This window comes from Schistocerca nitens, chromosome 5, assembly GCF_023898315.1.
Source record: "Schistocerca nitens isolate TAMUIC-IGC-003100 chromosome 5, iqSchNite1.1, whole genome shotgun sequence".
Classification (NCBI taxonomy): domain Eukaryota; kingdom Metazoa; phylum Arthropoda; class Insecta; order Orthoptera; family Acrididae; genus Schistocerca; species Schistocerca nitens.
Genome location: NC_064618.1, coordinates 659,971,491 through 659,988,116, shown reverse-complemented (window position 1 = coordinate 659,988,116; position 16,626 = coordinate 659,971,491). Strand labels below are relative to the sequence as shown.

General features: G+C 44.8%; 1 protein-coding gene across 1 annotated transcript; it reads left to right on the top strand.

Annotated features, from left to right (window-relative positions):
- The first annotated feature begins 1,814 nt into the window (after positions 1-1,814).
- LOC126259542 (uncharacterized) lies at positions 1,815-16,418 on the top strand. Its single transcript, XM_049956418.1, has 3 exons — positions 1,815-2,469; positions 12,435-12,557; positions 16,194-16,418. The coding sequence occupies exons 1-2, from the start codon at positions 1,823-1,825 to the stop codon at positions 12,502-12,504; spliced, it is 717 nt and encodes a 238-aa protein (XP_049812375.1). The 5' UTR covers positions 1,815-1,822; the 3' UTR covers positions 12,505-12,557; positions 16,194-16,418.
- The last annotated feature ends 208 nt before the right edge of the window (positions 16,419-16,626 follow it).

The window sequence follows — 16,626 nt, the reverse complement described above, 5'->3', positions numbered from 1 at the left end:
ACTTTACACTGTGTAAGGCACAATGAATCAGAATCAGTATAGGAAAGTTTCGGAAAAGAGGCTTTTACCTCAGGTGAAGGAATGGTTTCCTGACGGTGACTGTGTTCATGCACGATGGTGCACCGTGTCATGAAGCTAAATCAATTGCGCAGTTCTTAGCTGAAAATACTGTAGAAACCTTGGCATAGCCTGGGAATAGTCCAGACATGAACCCTATAGAGAATCCGTAGACAACTGTTCAGCAGAAGTTGAGGAAGATCAACATTACATCGAAGTTACATGATGAAACTCATACAAATATGACACCATGATGAAAGTGACAAAAATTTATACTCAAGACTCATAGAAACAATGCCAAGACGTGTTGAATTGCTCAACAAGAACAAAGTATGAACACAAAGTACTAATGTATTTTAATTTGGAGAATAAATGTTTCTAAACTGAAAAATGTCTTCATTTTTTAAAATAATAAAAGTACAGGGAGCGACAGGCTATTTATAATTTGTACAGAAACAAGATGGCAGTTATAAGAGTCGAGGGACATGAAAGGGAAGCAGTAGTTGGGAAGGGAGTGAGACAGGGTTGTAGCCTCTCCCCGATGTTCAATATGTATATTCAGCAAGCAGTAAAGGAAACAAAAGAAAAATTCGGAGTAGGTATTAAAATCCATGGAGAAGAAATAAAAACTTTGAGGTTCGCCGATGACATCGTAATTCTGTCAGAGACAGCAAAGGACTTGGAGGAGCAGTTGAATGGAATGGACAATGTCTTGAAAGGGTGATATAAGATGAACATCATCAAAAGCAAAACGAGGATAATGGAATGTAGTCGAATTAAATCGGGTGATGGTGAGGGAATTAGATTAGGAAATGAGTCAATTAAAGTAGTAAAGCATTTTTGCTATTTGGGGAGCAAAATAACTGATGATGGTCGAAGTAGAGAGGATATAAAATGTAGACTGGCAATGGCAAGGAAAGTGTTTCTGAAGAAAAGAAATTTGTTAACATCGAGTATAGATTAAAGTGTCAGGAAGTCTTTTCTGAAAGTATTTGTATGGAGCGTAGCCATGTGTGGAAGTGAAACATGGACGATAAATAGTTTGGACAAGAAGAGAATAGAAGCTGTCGAAATGTGTTGCTACAGAAGCCTGCTAAAGATTAGATGGGTAGATTACATAACTAATGAGGAGGTACTGAGTAGGATTGGGGAGAAGAGGAGTTTGTGGCACAACTTGACTAGAAGAAGGGATCGGTTGGTAGGACATGTTCTGAGGCGTCAAGGGATCACCAATGTAGCATTGGAGGGCAGCGTGGAGGGTAAAAATCGTAGAGGAAGACGAAGAGATGAATACCGTAAGGAGATTCAGAAGGATGTAGGCTGCAGTACGTGCTGGGAGATGAAGAAGCCTGCACAGGATAGAGGGGCATGGAGAGCTGCATCAAACCAGTCTCAGGACTGAAGAACGCAACAACACAATCTTGAGTCTAGTAACTTTCACACTTCTGTATATAAAACCCTTAATTGTTCTGACATGGGTTTATGCACTTCGCTGTGCAGCGAAAATCTTCGCTCGGCCAGTGAAAATGTGATCACTCGTTACAAACCACCGCATGTGTACCACAGTTTTGAAGGAAACCCCAGACGTGAGTAGTAGCAAACAGGACGAACCACTGCTGGTCAGTGACCTGGGCACGGCACGGTACTGGAGCAGAGAGAAACTGGCGGGTAACCACCGCGACCGGTCGGCGGCGCAGCGACGCACTTCCTCCTAGTCTGACTCAATAAAGGAGCTGGCGGCTGCGGCGCGCGCTCACTTCCTGAGATGTCCGCCGTGTCGTACCTCCTGCTGGCGGTCGGTGCCGCCGTAGTCGTCCCGGCGGCTGCCTACGTGCCCTCCGGCCACGACGTCCGAGGTCTCGAGTCCGAAATGCAACCACAGCCGCAGCCGCAGCTCCTGATCTACTTCCCCAAGACGACGGAGATCGGCTGCTTCGAAGGTGAGCAACCGCCCTCCGGAAGCAGAGGCGTCTTCTTCCAGCTGGACAGGCTGCTGGGCCTCGACTACACGTGCAAGTTCATCACGTACAACATGCGCGACTACCGCGGCACCACGGACGCGTACCGCTTCCGCCGGCTGGTGTCCATGTACCCGGAGATAGTGAGGCCGAACCGCAAGCTGCAGTGCGACGCCAGCTCCGGCGACCTGGAGGAGCCGCAGGGTGCCGAGTTCGTGATCCTGCGGGACGGCGTGAGGAGGAGGTGCCGCATGGTGGCCGAAGCCGACTTGCGCGCAGACGCGAGCAAGCTGCAGCTGCTCGAGGGCTACAAGCGGCTGCCCGGCGGCGTGCTGCTGCTGCGCTCCTGGTACGACCTGCCGCCGCTGTCCAGGAACCGCGGGCTCGGCCGCAGACGCTACGGCAGGTCCCCACAGCTGTCCAGGGCTCAGGAGGCGGCCAGAAGGCAAGACAGGTCAGACTGATTTACTTTTGACGTGAGAACGTCAGTCCGTCAAAATTTCTTCCCGTTCTGCTACTCCAGGGTTAGGCCTAGAGTCTTTCCCGGTCCCACCATCTCATCCTCGGTCCTCCCACATTTCCCTTTCCCGATGGCTTATGGTCTATTGCCGGTTTAGGAGTCTTTGTGTCTATATACGAACAACGTGGTTTCTCCATTTTTATTTGTATTGGATTGCCTTCTGGACTATTGGTTAGTTAAGTAATTCTTCCCTAACTATTTCGTTTCTAATTCTGTCTACCCTAGCGTAGTTTTTCACAGAGTTTAGAAATCTCATTTCTGATGCATTTGGTTCCCTTAAATCTTTCGTTCTCAGCGTCCAACTTGCCGCCCCATGTAGTAAAGTAGAAACTACCATGACTTCATAAAATTTCAGTTTCGTCTCTTTCCTTGCAGTACCCTTTGGTGTTCTTCTTGTTCTGCCACATATACGCTGGTTAATATTAATTGTTTTTCTGTATATTCGTATCTTTTTCGTATGATATGTTGCATCCTAAACACTCGAAATGTGTTACCTGCCCTATCGGTTTTTTTTTGTAGAGGACTAGTTTTGTTCGTACCGGGTGAATAATCTGAAAGCGCTGTGGTTTTAATTTTATTTACAGATATATTTGGACTGTAGCTTGTTGAGATTCCAGACAAGGTTCAGTCCCTCTAGAGGATTTCTTTCTTGTGAGCATGTGGGTGGCAACCACAAAGATCATTAGTTAAGTCTGACATTTCTTCCACTTACTTGTGTCAGACTTTTGTTATCTATATGCCTCCCTTGACAACTCTCTTTTTTCTCCTACCCCAACGTCATTAGATATCTTTCATTTTCATTCCCTGTCTCTAATATCGAAGAAACCAATGGTAGTTCGGGGGCAGCGGAATCCTCTGACACGACTAAACAGGCGGAAGAGGTGTCTTCAAAGCAACTTCAAAGCGCAGTTGCCTGAGACTGCAGTCTTGTGTGTGAGTTGCGTTTGCATGGGTGTGTGTGTGTGTGTGTGTGTGTGTGTGTCTGCAGACTACTTTTGACGAAGGCCTTAATGGCCGAAAGCTTTATTTATGGCAATCATTTTCTTATTTTTTTAATTTTTTTGCCTATTTGCGACTAAGCATCTCCACTATATGGTGAGTAGCAACTTTCCTTTTCATAACATTGATACTTAAGTTGCATATTAATGCGAAACACTTTCTATTATTTTATCCCATGGATTTCGAGAGGAATTTACGGCATGGAGCCGAAATGCGAACACAGAAATCACTCCGCAGATAGTGCGGAAGGCAGACCCATAGGTACACGGTACATCTCAATAAAGTCATCGACTTTCCTCTGTATACACCTAAAAAATACTTTCTTATACAGACTAGGCTTTTGAAAAATTAGGTTAAGACTTACTGTCCCAGAATTACATTAAAAATAAAAATAACTCCCATTACTCCCATTACCCAGTTGATACCGAGGTTTTCAGGTGGTTTATCTAGGTTTTAAGGTAAATTCCTTAAAGAGGAGACCCTATCCTGATGTCAAGTATTCCCAGTTGGAACTAGTTCTGCTCCATTGTCAGCGTGCTGAAAAGTCACTGTGTCGAAAACGGGTCATTAGTCGAACGGACGGCCTTCCTTGATGAATGAGAAGCAGTCTGCGGCATTGGTCTCCTACTTAGCCTGCATTTATTACGATCTCTCATCCAGTGCATATTCCTAAGTGACTGGAAAAAGTGTAGGTGACTCTTGTATCTATATCCGGATCCCGCTCCAGCTATTGCCGGGTCTGGGTGCTGACGAAGCCTCTCCATTTGGCTCGGTCCTCCCGCCACTTTTCTTCTTCCACTTGCTGCCAGGTCACACCTCTTCTTTCCACAGGTATTCTCACTCCCATTTTCCACCGTGTTCTTGGGCGCCCTCTAGGTCTTTTCCCATCCATCTTTAGTTCTTCCATAATTTTGGGGAGTCTCTGCCCATGCATCCTCTTAACACGCACATACCATCTTAACCTCTTTTCTTCAATTTCTTCTCATACTTTCTTGTTTAAGGTCCTTTCTAATCTCTACATTCCTTATTCTGTCCATTCTTGTTTCTCCCTTAACTGCTCTCAGAAATTTCTTTTCCTCTGCTTACAGTCTGCTCCAGTCCCTTTCTGTCATTTTCCATGTTTCTCCACCGTAGGTGTCAATAGGGAAGTAATAATTCTTACACATCAGGAGGTTTGCTTTTTCTGAATCTTCCTTATTCCAAATCAGGTGTTTTATTGTTTGGTGGAAATTGCCTCCCTCCTGTAACCTCCTATTAATTTCGTTAGTTATTCTTCCATCCTTAGATATTTCACTCCCTAAATAAATGAAACTTTCTACCACTTTGAGGGGTTCTCGGAGTTCTCCATTTAAGGTAATATTCCCCGTTGATCTCTTTTTCTCTTCCAAATACGATTACTTCACTCTTATCTTTATTTATTTTTAATCCAAGCCTTTTCATTATTTCCCTCCACGCATCAACTTGTAACTGTACATCTACCTGTTTACCTCTTTATCACCCGATATTACCATATCATCTGCAAAAATGAGCTTTTTGTCTTTTTTCTTTTACTATATCTTTAACTGCCCTATGAATTCCCTTCATCAAAACATTAAAAAGTGCAGGAGATAGAATACTCCCTTGCTTAAGTCCTTATCTTATTTCGAGTATTCAGAGTTCCCCAGTGGTGTTCTAGTTCTACAATTGTTTCCTCTGTACATTGTCTCTATTACATTAACGTATCCATCAGCTATATCTATCTTCTTCATTTCAAGGGTAAACAAATGAATCCGAAAAATTACAGACCAAGAACGTTAACATAGATTTCATCATTTACTCATTTCGAATATAATAAATTTTATTGAGACGGGAAAACTTGCGTCTACGAATCAGCATGGCTGTAGAAAGAATCTAGTGCGAAACTCAGCTAGCCCTTTTCTCGTTTGATTTCCTACGAACTATGGATGAAGGGCACTACCCAATTCCAAATTCCTAAATTTCCGAAAAGCATTTGACACTGTGCCACACTGCAGACTATTGACGAAGGTACGATAATACAAAATAGGTTTCTAGATATGTGAGTGACTTGAAGATTCCTTAAGTGACAGGACCCAGCACGTTGTCCTCGATGGTGAGTGTTCATCAGAGACAAGGCTATCGTGAGGAGTGCCCCAGGGAAGTGTGACAGGATGGCAATTATTTTAACTACACATAAATGGTCTGGCGGACAGGGTGATCAGCTTTCTACGGCTGTTTGCTGATGATGGTGTGGTGTACAGGAAGGTGTCGACGATTCAGTGATTATGGAAGATCCAGAGTTGTAGGTGGTGTGATGAGTAGTAGCTCGCTCTAAATGTGGAAACATGTATGTCAGTGCAGATGAATAGGAAAACGAAACTTGTATCGTGCAAATACAGCATTAGTAGTGTGCCGCTTGACAAAGTCACGTCGAGTAAAAATCTATGGGTAACGTTGCAAAGCGATAAGAAATGCACAGGGGTGTCAGGCTTGCGGTGGTGAAGGTGAATGGTCTTCTTCGGTTTACTGGGAGAAATTTGGAAAAGCGCGGTTGATCTGTAAAAGAGAAAGCATGTGCGACCCATTCTGGAGTACCGCTCAGTTGTTTGGGTTCCCCACCGAGTCAGAAAAATACCGTGTGGCTAGGGCCTCCCATCGGGTAGACCGTTCGCCAGGTGAAAGTCTTTCGAGTTGACACCACTTCGGCGACTTGCGTGTCGAACCGAGTGAGATTAGAGGAAGACATCGAATTTAGAGGCGGGCTGCTATGTCTGTTAACCGTAGGTTTGGACAACATGCAAGAGGTACGGATATGCTTCGGGAACTCAAATGGGAATTCCTTGAGGGAAGGCGGTGTTCTTCACGAGGAACACTATTGAGGCAATTTAGAGAACTGGCATTTGAAATTGACTGGAGAACGATTGTACTGCCGTCAATGTACAGTATATTTCGCTTAAGGACCACGAAGACAACATAAGAGAAGTTAGGCGTATAGGCAGTCGCCTCCCCCTCTATTTGAAAATGGGGCAGGAAAGGAAAAGACTAGTAGTGGTACGCCGTACCATCCCCCATGCACCATACAGTGGCTTGCGGAATATGTATGCAGATGTAGACGTACTGGAAAATAAATAATACACATAGTTTAATATTTCTACATCCGTACAGATGCTCCATAGGGCAGTTTACTGTGTAAGAAGGAATATCAAAAAAATAATATCCATTTTCTTTTCAATTTCGTTAGCGTACTCAGCGAGTCTAAAATGTCTGCCCACATGTTTCCGCATGTACACTAATCTCTTTTACCCTATTCACACAAACCCTACGTGTGATGTACGATGTTGACGACGCCATAACTGGTGCACAGTGTTCTTCTGACAACCGTTAACCAAATTTACCCAATAGGATTTTGCTAGAACTACTTTCGTATTCCTAATAAGGATTCTGATTTAAGTTCCGCAAGCATTTCAGTTACACTTTCACTTGTTCTATACATACCTATTGTGATCCCAGCATGGCGTCTCTGAAATCATTATCTGTTGTCATGGCCATTTGATCACATCTCGAAACACTGTAACAATACTCTGCTGTCTTGTATGTGGTTGACCTTACAGATGAATTTTGTTTTCCCAGAACCATCCAAAAGTCCTGTGATTAATCGTTTTATGTGGCGGTCTCATTCCAGATCGCTGATTAGAATGACCTCTACATTTTTCTAACTTGGAATATACTTGACACTTTAACCACTAATCTTGTAGTGGGGTACTATACGGTACTTCCTCCTTATTTAGGGCATTATCTTACATTTATCCACATTTAAGAAGAACTACCATTCATTACCCTACGTGGAAATTTTGTACTTATCTTCCTGCATCTGTTTACAACGGTCCAATGATGATGTTTTCCTGTACATGACCACACCGCCAGAAAACAATCTTATAGGGCCGCTGACGCTGACTGACAAATGTTTTGCATGTGTTGAAAACATTAGAAATGGAAATGCCGTGTGGCTAGGGCCTCCCGTCGGGTAGACCGTTCGCCTGGTGCAAGTCTTTCGAGTTGACGCCACTTCGGCGACTTGCGTGTCGATGGGGATGAAATGCTAATGAAAGACACACAACACCCAGTCATCACGAGGCAGAGAAAATCCCCGGCCCCGCCGGGAATCGAACCCGGGACCCCGTGCGTGGGAAGCGAGAACGCTACCGCAAGACCACGAGCTGCGGACGAAAACATTAGAACAGGGCCGGACAAGAATTCGGATCGTTAGGCATGCCCTAACACGAGTGCCATAGCGCTCAGCCTCGCTGTCCATTTCTTCCAACTCCATAGCACGCTGTCTGTGAGTGAGGAGGGGTTGGAGAAGGAACCTGTGAATGCCTCACATTTAAATGGCAGTGCAGTCGCACTGCTCACGGGCTTGGTTTTATACACTCCTGGAAATTGAAATAAGAACACCGTGAATTCATTGTCCCAGGAAGGGGAAACTTTATTGACACATTCCTGGGGTCAGATACATCACATGATCACACTGACAGAACCACAGGCACATAGACACAGGCAACAGAGCATGCACAATGTCGGCACTAGTACAGTGTATATCCACCTTTCGCAGCAATGCAAGCTGCTATTCTCCCATGGAGACGATCGTAGAGATGCTGGATGTAATCCTGTGGAACGGCTTGCCATGCCATTTCCACCTGGCGCCTCAGTTGGACCAGCGTTCGTGCTGGACGTGCAGACCGCGTGAGACGACGCTTCATCCAGTCCCAAACATGCTCAATGGGGGACAGATCCGGAGATCTTGCTGGCCAGGGTAGTTGACTTACACCTTCTAGAGCACGTTGGGTGGCACGGGATACATGCGGACGTGCATTGTCCTGTTTGAACAGCAAGTTCCCTTGCCGGTCTAGGAATGGTAGAACGATGGGTTCGATGACGGTTTGGATGTACCGTGCACTATTCAGTGTCCCCTCGACGATCACCAGTGGTGTACGGCCAGTGTAGGAGATCGCTCCCCACACCATGATGCCGGGTGTTGGCCCTGTGTGCCTCGGTCGTATGCAGTCCTGATTGTGGCGCTCACCTGCACGGCGCCAAACACGCATACGACCATCATTGGCACCAAGGCAGAAGCGACTCTCATCGCTGAAGACGACACGTCTCCATTCGTCCCTCCATTCACGCCTGTCGCGACACCACTGGAGGCGGGCTGCACGATGTTGGGGCGTGAGCGGAAGACGGCCTAACGGTGGGCGGGACCGTAGCCCAGCTTCATGGAGACGGTTGCGAATGGTCCTCGCCGATACCCCAGGAGCAACAGTGTCCCTAATTTGCTGGGAAGTGGCGGTGCGATCCCCTACGTCACTGCGTAGGATCCTACGGTCTTGGCGTGCATCCGTGCGTCTCTGCGGTCCGGTCCCAGGTCGACGGGCACGTGCACCTTCCGCCGACCACTGGCGACGACATCGATGTACTGTGGAGACCTCACGCCCCACGTGTTGAGCAATTCGGCGGTACGTCCACCCGGCCTCCCGCATGCCCACTCTACGCCCTCGCTCAAAGTCCGTCAACTGCACATACGGTTCACGTCCACGCTGTCGCGGCATGCTACCAGTGTTAAAGACTGCGATGGAGCTCCTTATGCCACGGCAAACTGGCTGACACTGCCGGCGGCGGTGCACAAATGCTGCGCAGCTAGCGCCATTCGACGGCCAACACCGCGGTTCCTGGTGTGTCCGCTGTGCCGTGCGTGTGATCATTGCTTGTACAGCCCTCTCGCAGTGTCCGGAGCAAGTATGGTGGGTCTGACACACCGGTGTCAATGTGTTCTTTTTTCCATTTCCAGGAGTGTATTTCACATTTCGCAACAACATGTTTCACAAGCAAAACTAATTTTAAATCGTATTTCATTATTTTTGCCGCTTAGAAGACATAATATAATTTTTATCTGGTAGAGACCGTCAGCATGTGGACAGACGCTGAAAATTACACAGTTTTCGCACTCAGACTTCCATGTAATAGGAACTTACTTAGTTTCATAATCGAAAAAAGGTTTTTCACACTCATATGTTGGTCGAAATATTATAGTACCTTTGAAACCTCATTATGGAGACGTGGAAACTCTACGAGGAAAACGACGTAGACGCCCTGGGCAGTTTTAACGTAAGAGGATTTGTCCTTAAAACGGGAACTATATTGCAGATCAATCAGTTACATCAGCACTTGCACAGAGGCGCTTTCAACTGAAATGGCAGTCTCTAATACAAATCAGAAACAGATCTAACATTGCCGTTGTCTTCATAATGTTCGGAAAAGTGTCCTTATAATTCTTTCAAGGCCAGAATTAATTCTTCTAATCTCGCGTTTTCTTTAACACCAGTGAGCTTAGGAAACTGGTATGAAATAGTCAGAACATGTCACTTGTACAGTGTGATTTTCTATTGAAACGTATCCTCATCAAATCAGAAATAAGTGGTTTCTCACCTTGCATTGTCTTATTGTGAGCAGTGTGCAGTCAAGTCCCCATACAACGCGAGGTCTGCTATCCATTCTGGACGTTGTATTTTTCCATCCTGGACTCCTTTGTCCTTCATAAATTCCACAATAGTGGCTTCTGAATCGAAAAAACATTCTAGTTATTCTCCTTGGCTTAACGAACCTACATTGCAGTTATATATAATGTGTCCATACCTTATTTCAGTTCCATCTAAAACTGTGGCAACTGACGGTGAAATCATGGATGCGGCTTCAAAAATTTTACTATTCGTACTCACTATTTCTTCACGTACACCAAGACAGCTCGTGGTCTGGCGGTACCGTTCTCGCTTCCCACCCACGGGGTCCCGGGTTCGATTCCCGGCGGGTCAGGGATTTTTCCTGCCTCGAGATGACTGGGTGTTGTTGTGTCGTCTTCATCATCATCATTCATCCCCATTACGGTCGGAGGAGGGCAATGGCAAACCACCTCCGCTAGGACCTTGCCTAGTGCGGCATTGCGGGTCTCCCACATCGTCCCCTACTCTCCTCGGAGTATGGGACCTCCATCATCATCACACCAAAACTGCAAATTTAGCACAAAGTGCTTCCTGATGTGCAGAGCAAAGAATCCCGTCTGTTGATTGTTATAATTTTTCCTCTTTCACTGTCGACTAAATCTTTAAATTTTTTCTGCATGATATTGTAATGTCGTTCCATAGAAAACTGGCGCTACCTGTCGACTGTGTCAAGTTAACTGAAAAATTAATTGACATTTTATTTGGTATTGCTAATGCTATTGCATGACAGAATACCAAGTATACGGTAGACGGGAAGTTACGTTGCAACGTTTTGTCTGGTCAATAATGCATACGCATTTTGTACTCTGTTTCGTGGGATAATAAGGCATTGTTGAAAAATAAATGTTTTTACTGACGAAACTTAAAGCACATTCAGTAATGGAACTGGACTATTATTTAAAAACGTTTTCTGTTCGCAACGTGTTACGTTACAGAATATTTTCTTCTTAGTGAAGGTGCTGGGTAGAGGAAAATTAGCTACTCACAAACTGAAAGAAGAAATAGGTTTCTTCCGGAACGTGTTTTCTACTTCTACATCTACATGTAAATCTACATCTACATGATTACTCTGCAATTCAAATTAAGGTGCTTGGCAGAGGGTTGATCGAACCACAATCATACTATCTCTCTACCATTCCACTCCCGAACAGCGCGCGGAAAAACGAACACCTAAACCTTTCCGTTCGAGCTCTGGTTTCTCTTATTTTATTTTGATGATCATTCCTACCTATGTAGGTTGGGCTCAACAAAATATTTTCGCATTCGGAAGAGAAAGTTGGTGACTGAAATTTCGTAAATAGGTCCTGCCGCGACGAAAAACGTCTTTGCTTTAATGACTTCCATCCCAACTCGTGTATCATATCTTCCACACACTCTCCCCTATTACGTGATAATACAAAACGAGCTGCCCTTTTTGGCACCCTTTCGATGTCCTCCGTCAATCCCACCTGGTAAGGATCCCACACCGCGCAGCAATATTCTAACAGAGGACGAACAAGTGTAGTGTAAGCTGTCTCTTTAGTGGACTTGTTGCATCTTCTAAGTGTCCTGCCAATGAAACACAACCTTTGTCTCGCCTTCCCCAAATTATTATCTATGTGGTCTTTCCAACTGAAGTTGTTCGTAATTTTAATACCCAGGTACTTAGTTGAATTGACAGCCTTGAGAATTGTACTATTTATCGAGTAATCGAATTCCAACGGATTTCTTTTGGAACTCATGTGGATCTCCTCACACTTTTCGTTATTTAGCGTCATCCGCCACCTGCCACACCATACAGCAATCTTTTCTACATCGCTTTGCAACTGATACTGGTCTTCGGATGACCTTACTAGACGGTAAATTACACCATCATCTGCGAACAACCTAAGAGAACTGCTCAGATTGTCACCCAGGTCATTTATATAGATCAGGAACAGCAGACGTTCCAGGACGCTTCCCTGGGGAACACCTGATATCACTTCAGTTTTACTCGATGATTTGCCGTCTATTACTACGAATCCAGTCGCACAACTGAGACGATACCCCGTAGGCCCGCAGCTTGATTAGAAGTCACTTGTGAGGAACGGTGTCAAAAGCTTTCCGGAAATTTAGAAATACGGAATCAACTTGAGATCCCCTGTCGATAGCGGCCATTACTTCGTGCGAATAAAGAGCTAGCTGCGTTGCACAAGAACGATGTTTTCTGAAACCATGCTGATTACGCATCAATACATCGTTCCCTTCGAGGTGACGTACTGCTAGCACTGATTCGGTTAATAATTTCCTGTTTCCTTTTTTGTGAATAATGTGTTAGTGGTAGAATGACGGTGCATCCATCAGTGTAACCTGCAGTCCTGTTGCTTGCAGCGCTGCGGCGGCTGCAGCCAGGATTCACGCAGAGACCCAGAGGAGGAAGCTTAACGGCGGACGCGGGTAGCGGGACCAGTTTCGCAAGATGCGCCGCGACCAGCCAGGATTTCTCATCAACAGGTAAATTACTGCGTTATATGCTCTTCGGCATACAGGTCTTGAGACATCTGCCTACAGTCCCGACATGGCCCCATCCAATTGTCATCTGTTACAGACCTTCTATGACTTCGCTTTGATAGTGATGAATCGGTGCACGCAGAGGCCAGGTTAGTGGCTCTCTCAAGAAAGATCTAGGGGAAGATCAGCAGCGGATAGGCACTTGGTGCACGGAGTGGCAACTGACCCTTACCGTACACAAATGTAATGTATTGCGAATACATATAAAGAAGGATCCGGTATTGTATGATTATATGATAGCGGATCTAACACTGGTAGCAGTTACTTCTGTAAAATATCTGGGAGTATGCGTGCGGAACGGTTCAAATGGTTCAAATGGCTCTGAGCACTATTGGACTTAACTTCTGAGGTCATCAGTCCCCTAGAACTTAGAACTACGTAAACCTAACTAACCTAAGGACATCACACACATCCATGCCCGAGGCAGGATTCGAACCTGCGACCGTAGCGGTCGCGCGATTCCAGACTGCATCGCCTAGAACGGGTCGGCCACTCCGGTCGGACGTGCGGAACGATCTGAAGTGGATTGATCATATAAAATTAATTGTTGGTAAGGCGGGTGGCAGGTTGAGACTCATTGGGAGAGTCCTTAGAAAATGTAGTCCATCAACAAAGGAGGTGGCTTACAAAACACTCGTTCGACCTATACTTGAGTATTGCTCATCAGTGTGGGATCCGTACCAGGTCGGGTTGACACAGGAGATAGAGAAGATCCAAAGAATAGTGGCTCGTTTCGTGACAGGGCTATTTGGTAAGCGTGATAGCGTTACGGAGATGTTTAGCAAACTCAAGTGGCAGACTCTGCAAGAGAGGCGCTCTGCATCGCGGTGTAGCTTGCTGTCCAGGCTTCGAGAGGGTTTCGAATATATTGCTTCCCCCTCCTTATACCTCCCGAGGAGATCATGAATGTAAAATTAGAGTGATTCGAGCGCGCACGGAGGCTTTCCGGCACTCGTTCTTCCCGCGAATCATACGCTACTGGAACAGGAAAGGGAGGTAATGACAGTGGCACGTAAAGTGCCCTCCGCCACACACAGTTGGTTGGCTTGCGGAGTATAAATGTAGATGTAGATGTAGAAAGTCTAACATTCTACAGTGGCGGTATCAACAAACTCGTCTCTCGTTGGAAGGAATGTGTTCTTCACCACGGCGACGTGTTGAGAAATAAGAGAGTAATGGAGTAACATATGAAGAATAAAGATGTAGAATGTTAATAACACTTGTTTCATTTACAAAGCTTTAAGAGTTTTTACATAAGAAATTCGGAGGCATTTCTTTTCTGCGCGCTCTCGTAGTTTATCAGCTAATATAAATTTAGTATTATGAAGCTCTTCCTAGAATACTTTTCTGTAGTGTAATGAAGTGTGGGCGATAAACAGTACAGAGAACAGTAGAATAGAAGATTTAGGAATGTGCTGTAACAGAGCAATGCAGATATTAGATTGATAGATAGAAGAAGTGATGAAGAGGTAGGGGAACTAACTGGAGAAAAATGAAATTTATGACACAACTTGACTAAAAGAAGAGGTTGATGATAGGATTGATCCTGAGACATCAAAAAATCGTCGATCTGGTGACGGACGGAAGTATGTGTGGGAAAAAATAGCAGACTACTGTGTGCAATTTAAAATGGATATAGGCTGCAAACTTATGAAAAGATAAAGGGGCTCGTACAGGATAGACTAGCTTGGAGCGCCACATGAAGCCAGTATTCGGAATGAAGTACACAACACAACACACTTGTTCTAAGATACGGCTGTCTGTTTACACCAGATCCCAGTGAAATGGGACTGAGACAGGAGGTTACCTTTTGGGAATCTTTGGAGAGGACTATTCGCCATAGCGTTTGTTTTTCAACCAAGGTGGTGGTGGTAAGTTCCTTAGGGACCAAACTGCTGAGGTCATCGGTCCCTAGACTTACACATTACTTAATCTAACTTTAACTAACTTACACTAAAGACAAAACACACATCCATGCCCGAGGGAGGACTCGAAACTCCGACAGGGGGAGCCGTGCGATCCGTGGCAAGGCGCCTCACACCATGCGGCTGCCCCGCGCGGCTTCAACCAAGGAAATGCTGCCTAAAATCTTGATGGGCTCAGGGAAATTTGAGCTAATTTTAATTTATCTCGATGACAATGCGTCCAAGACAGCAGTGCGAATACCTAGTGTGAATATGTTACTGTGTATAGGAGAATGCAGCTCACTGCACCTTTCGTGCCGTTTTGTCGACTTTTGAAATTCCAGATACTGTGTATAGCGTGTGGTACTTATCGTAGTGAAGTCTCCCATGACATCTTCCTGCGGTACGCTAGAGCAGGTCAGTCTCCCCAGACAGAATCTACATGGATACCTTGTATCGTCGCATGCAGCTTGCAACATTACGTTGTACGATAAGGCAGAGATGACTCTGCATTATCAGTAGGCTAGAACGTCTAATTATCCGCTGATTTTTAAAAAAATAAGCAGGACGGAGCTAGAGAAAATGGGAAAAGCTCACTCTTGTACTACTTTAGCAGATTTAGAAAAAGTTTTTGCCAGTGTTGACTGGAATAACCTAAAACTGCGAATTTGTGAGGGAGAAAACGTAAGGAGCGAAAGATTATTTACAACTTGTAAATCAATAAGACGGCAGTCATAAGAGTTAAAGGACACGGAAGGAAATAGTAGAGAAGGGCCGCGCGGGATTAGCCGAGCGGTCTTGGCGCTGCAGTCGTGGACTGTGCGTCTGATCACGGCGGAGGTTCGAGTCATCCCTCGGGCATGGGTCTGTGTGTTTGTCCTTAGGATAGTTTAGGTTACGTAGTGTGTAAGCTTGGTTGACCGTAGCAAACATGGACCTTCTCTGGTCCCTGTCTATCAATGTTTCTGCGGAACGATTTCGTGTTAACATGTCTCTCGCACCCATTCCGCAACAGAATAACAAATTTTGGCATGTCTGTGTCTCTATTAGCTGCGAGGGATGCCCAACTGTGACCAGAGATTCGTGCCATAGGAAATACACTTTCTGTAGAAATGTAAAATTTTGCTACTGAATACTTGTCTCTCATTCATTCGAATGATACCTCATTGTTCCACTTTTGTACAATTGTCCGTTGTTACTGTGCTACAGTTCGTAATATATTTGTAACACTATTAGTGTGTCCCATGAGGAACTGTCAGTATTCAGGGGCCTGACAGGAACGATCACTCGGAGCAAGGAAGTCTAGTAAATATGGTTCTAAAATACGTAGCTTAAGAGCTATGAGCATTTGTTCAGTAGGCGAGATGTTTTTCGCAGCAGCGAGGATGAGCAAGGGCTCTTAGTTCATTAGGGTTTTTTTCTTGTTCCATACTATCACTGCCAAGATATGAAAAGCAAAGACGTCGCCGCATACGAGATTTCTTTCACATTATTGAAGACGGAGAAGTGGTCATAGCTCCAAAGACACGCATTGTACAACACTTGTTTACAGGAGCTATTTGCTTGAATGATCGTTCCTGTTATCTACAAAAATATTGACCATTGCTGTTGGGACACTCTGTATACAGATCAGAGTTCTATAAACAGTTCAAAGCTTTATTTTCCTTCCTTACAGGCAACATCGGAGAAAATCCTCAATTCGCACAATGTGTCTGGATATTTTCCCAGTTTGGTGACATACTGAAGCCCAAAAAGAGGGGAATCGTGTCTATGAGCTGAAGAGCAATTCGTTTTATTGCCGCCATGTGAAGAGTCTAACAAAAAAGAAAACCAAAACTTTGTGTTTGTGTGGTAACAATAAAAAATTTAAACTACAAAACGGAAACAAAAGTACCTTTATTTTGCCTGATCGCAACAATTATTCTGTATACATTAGTTATTAGTATTCAATTTAATTCTCATATAAATTATCTTGAAAGTTGGACGCAGACATTACACTGCACCAAATACTATTAAGAAGGAATTTTTTTCAAGTTCCATTCCACTTAAAAGCAATTTCCTGTTTTTTCCTTGAACATCTTGTTAGAACTTTCACCTGCCTTCAAGAA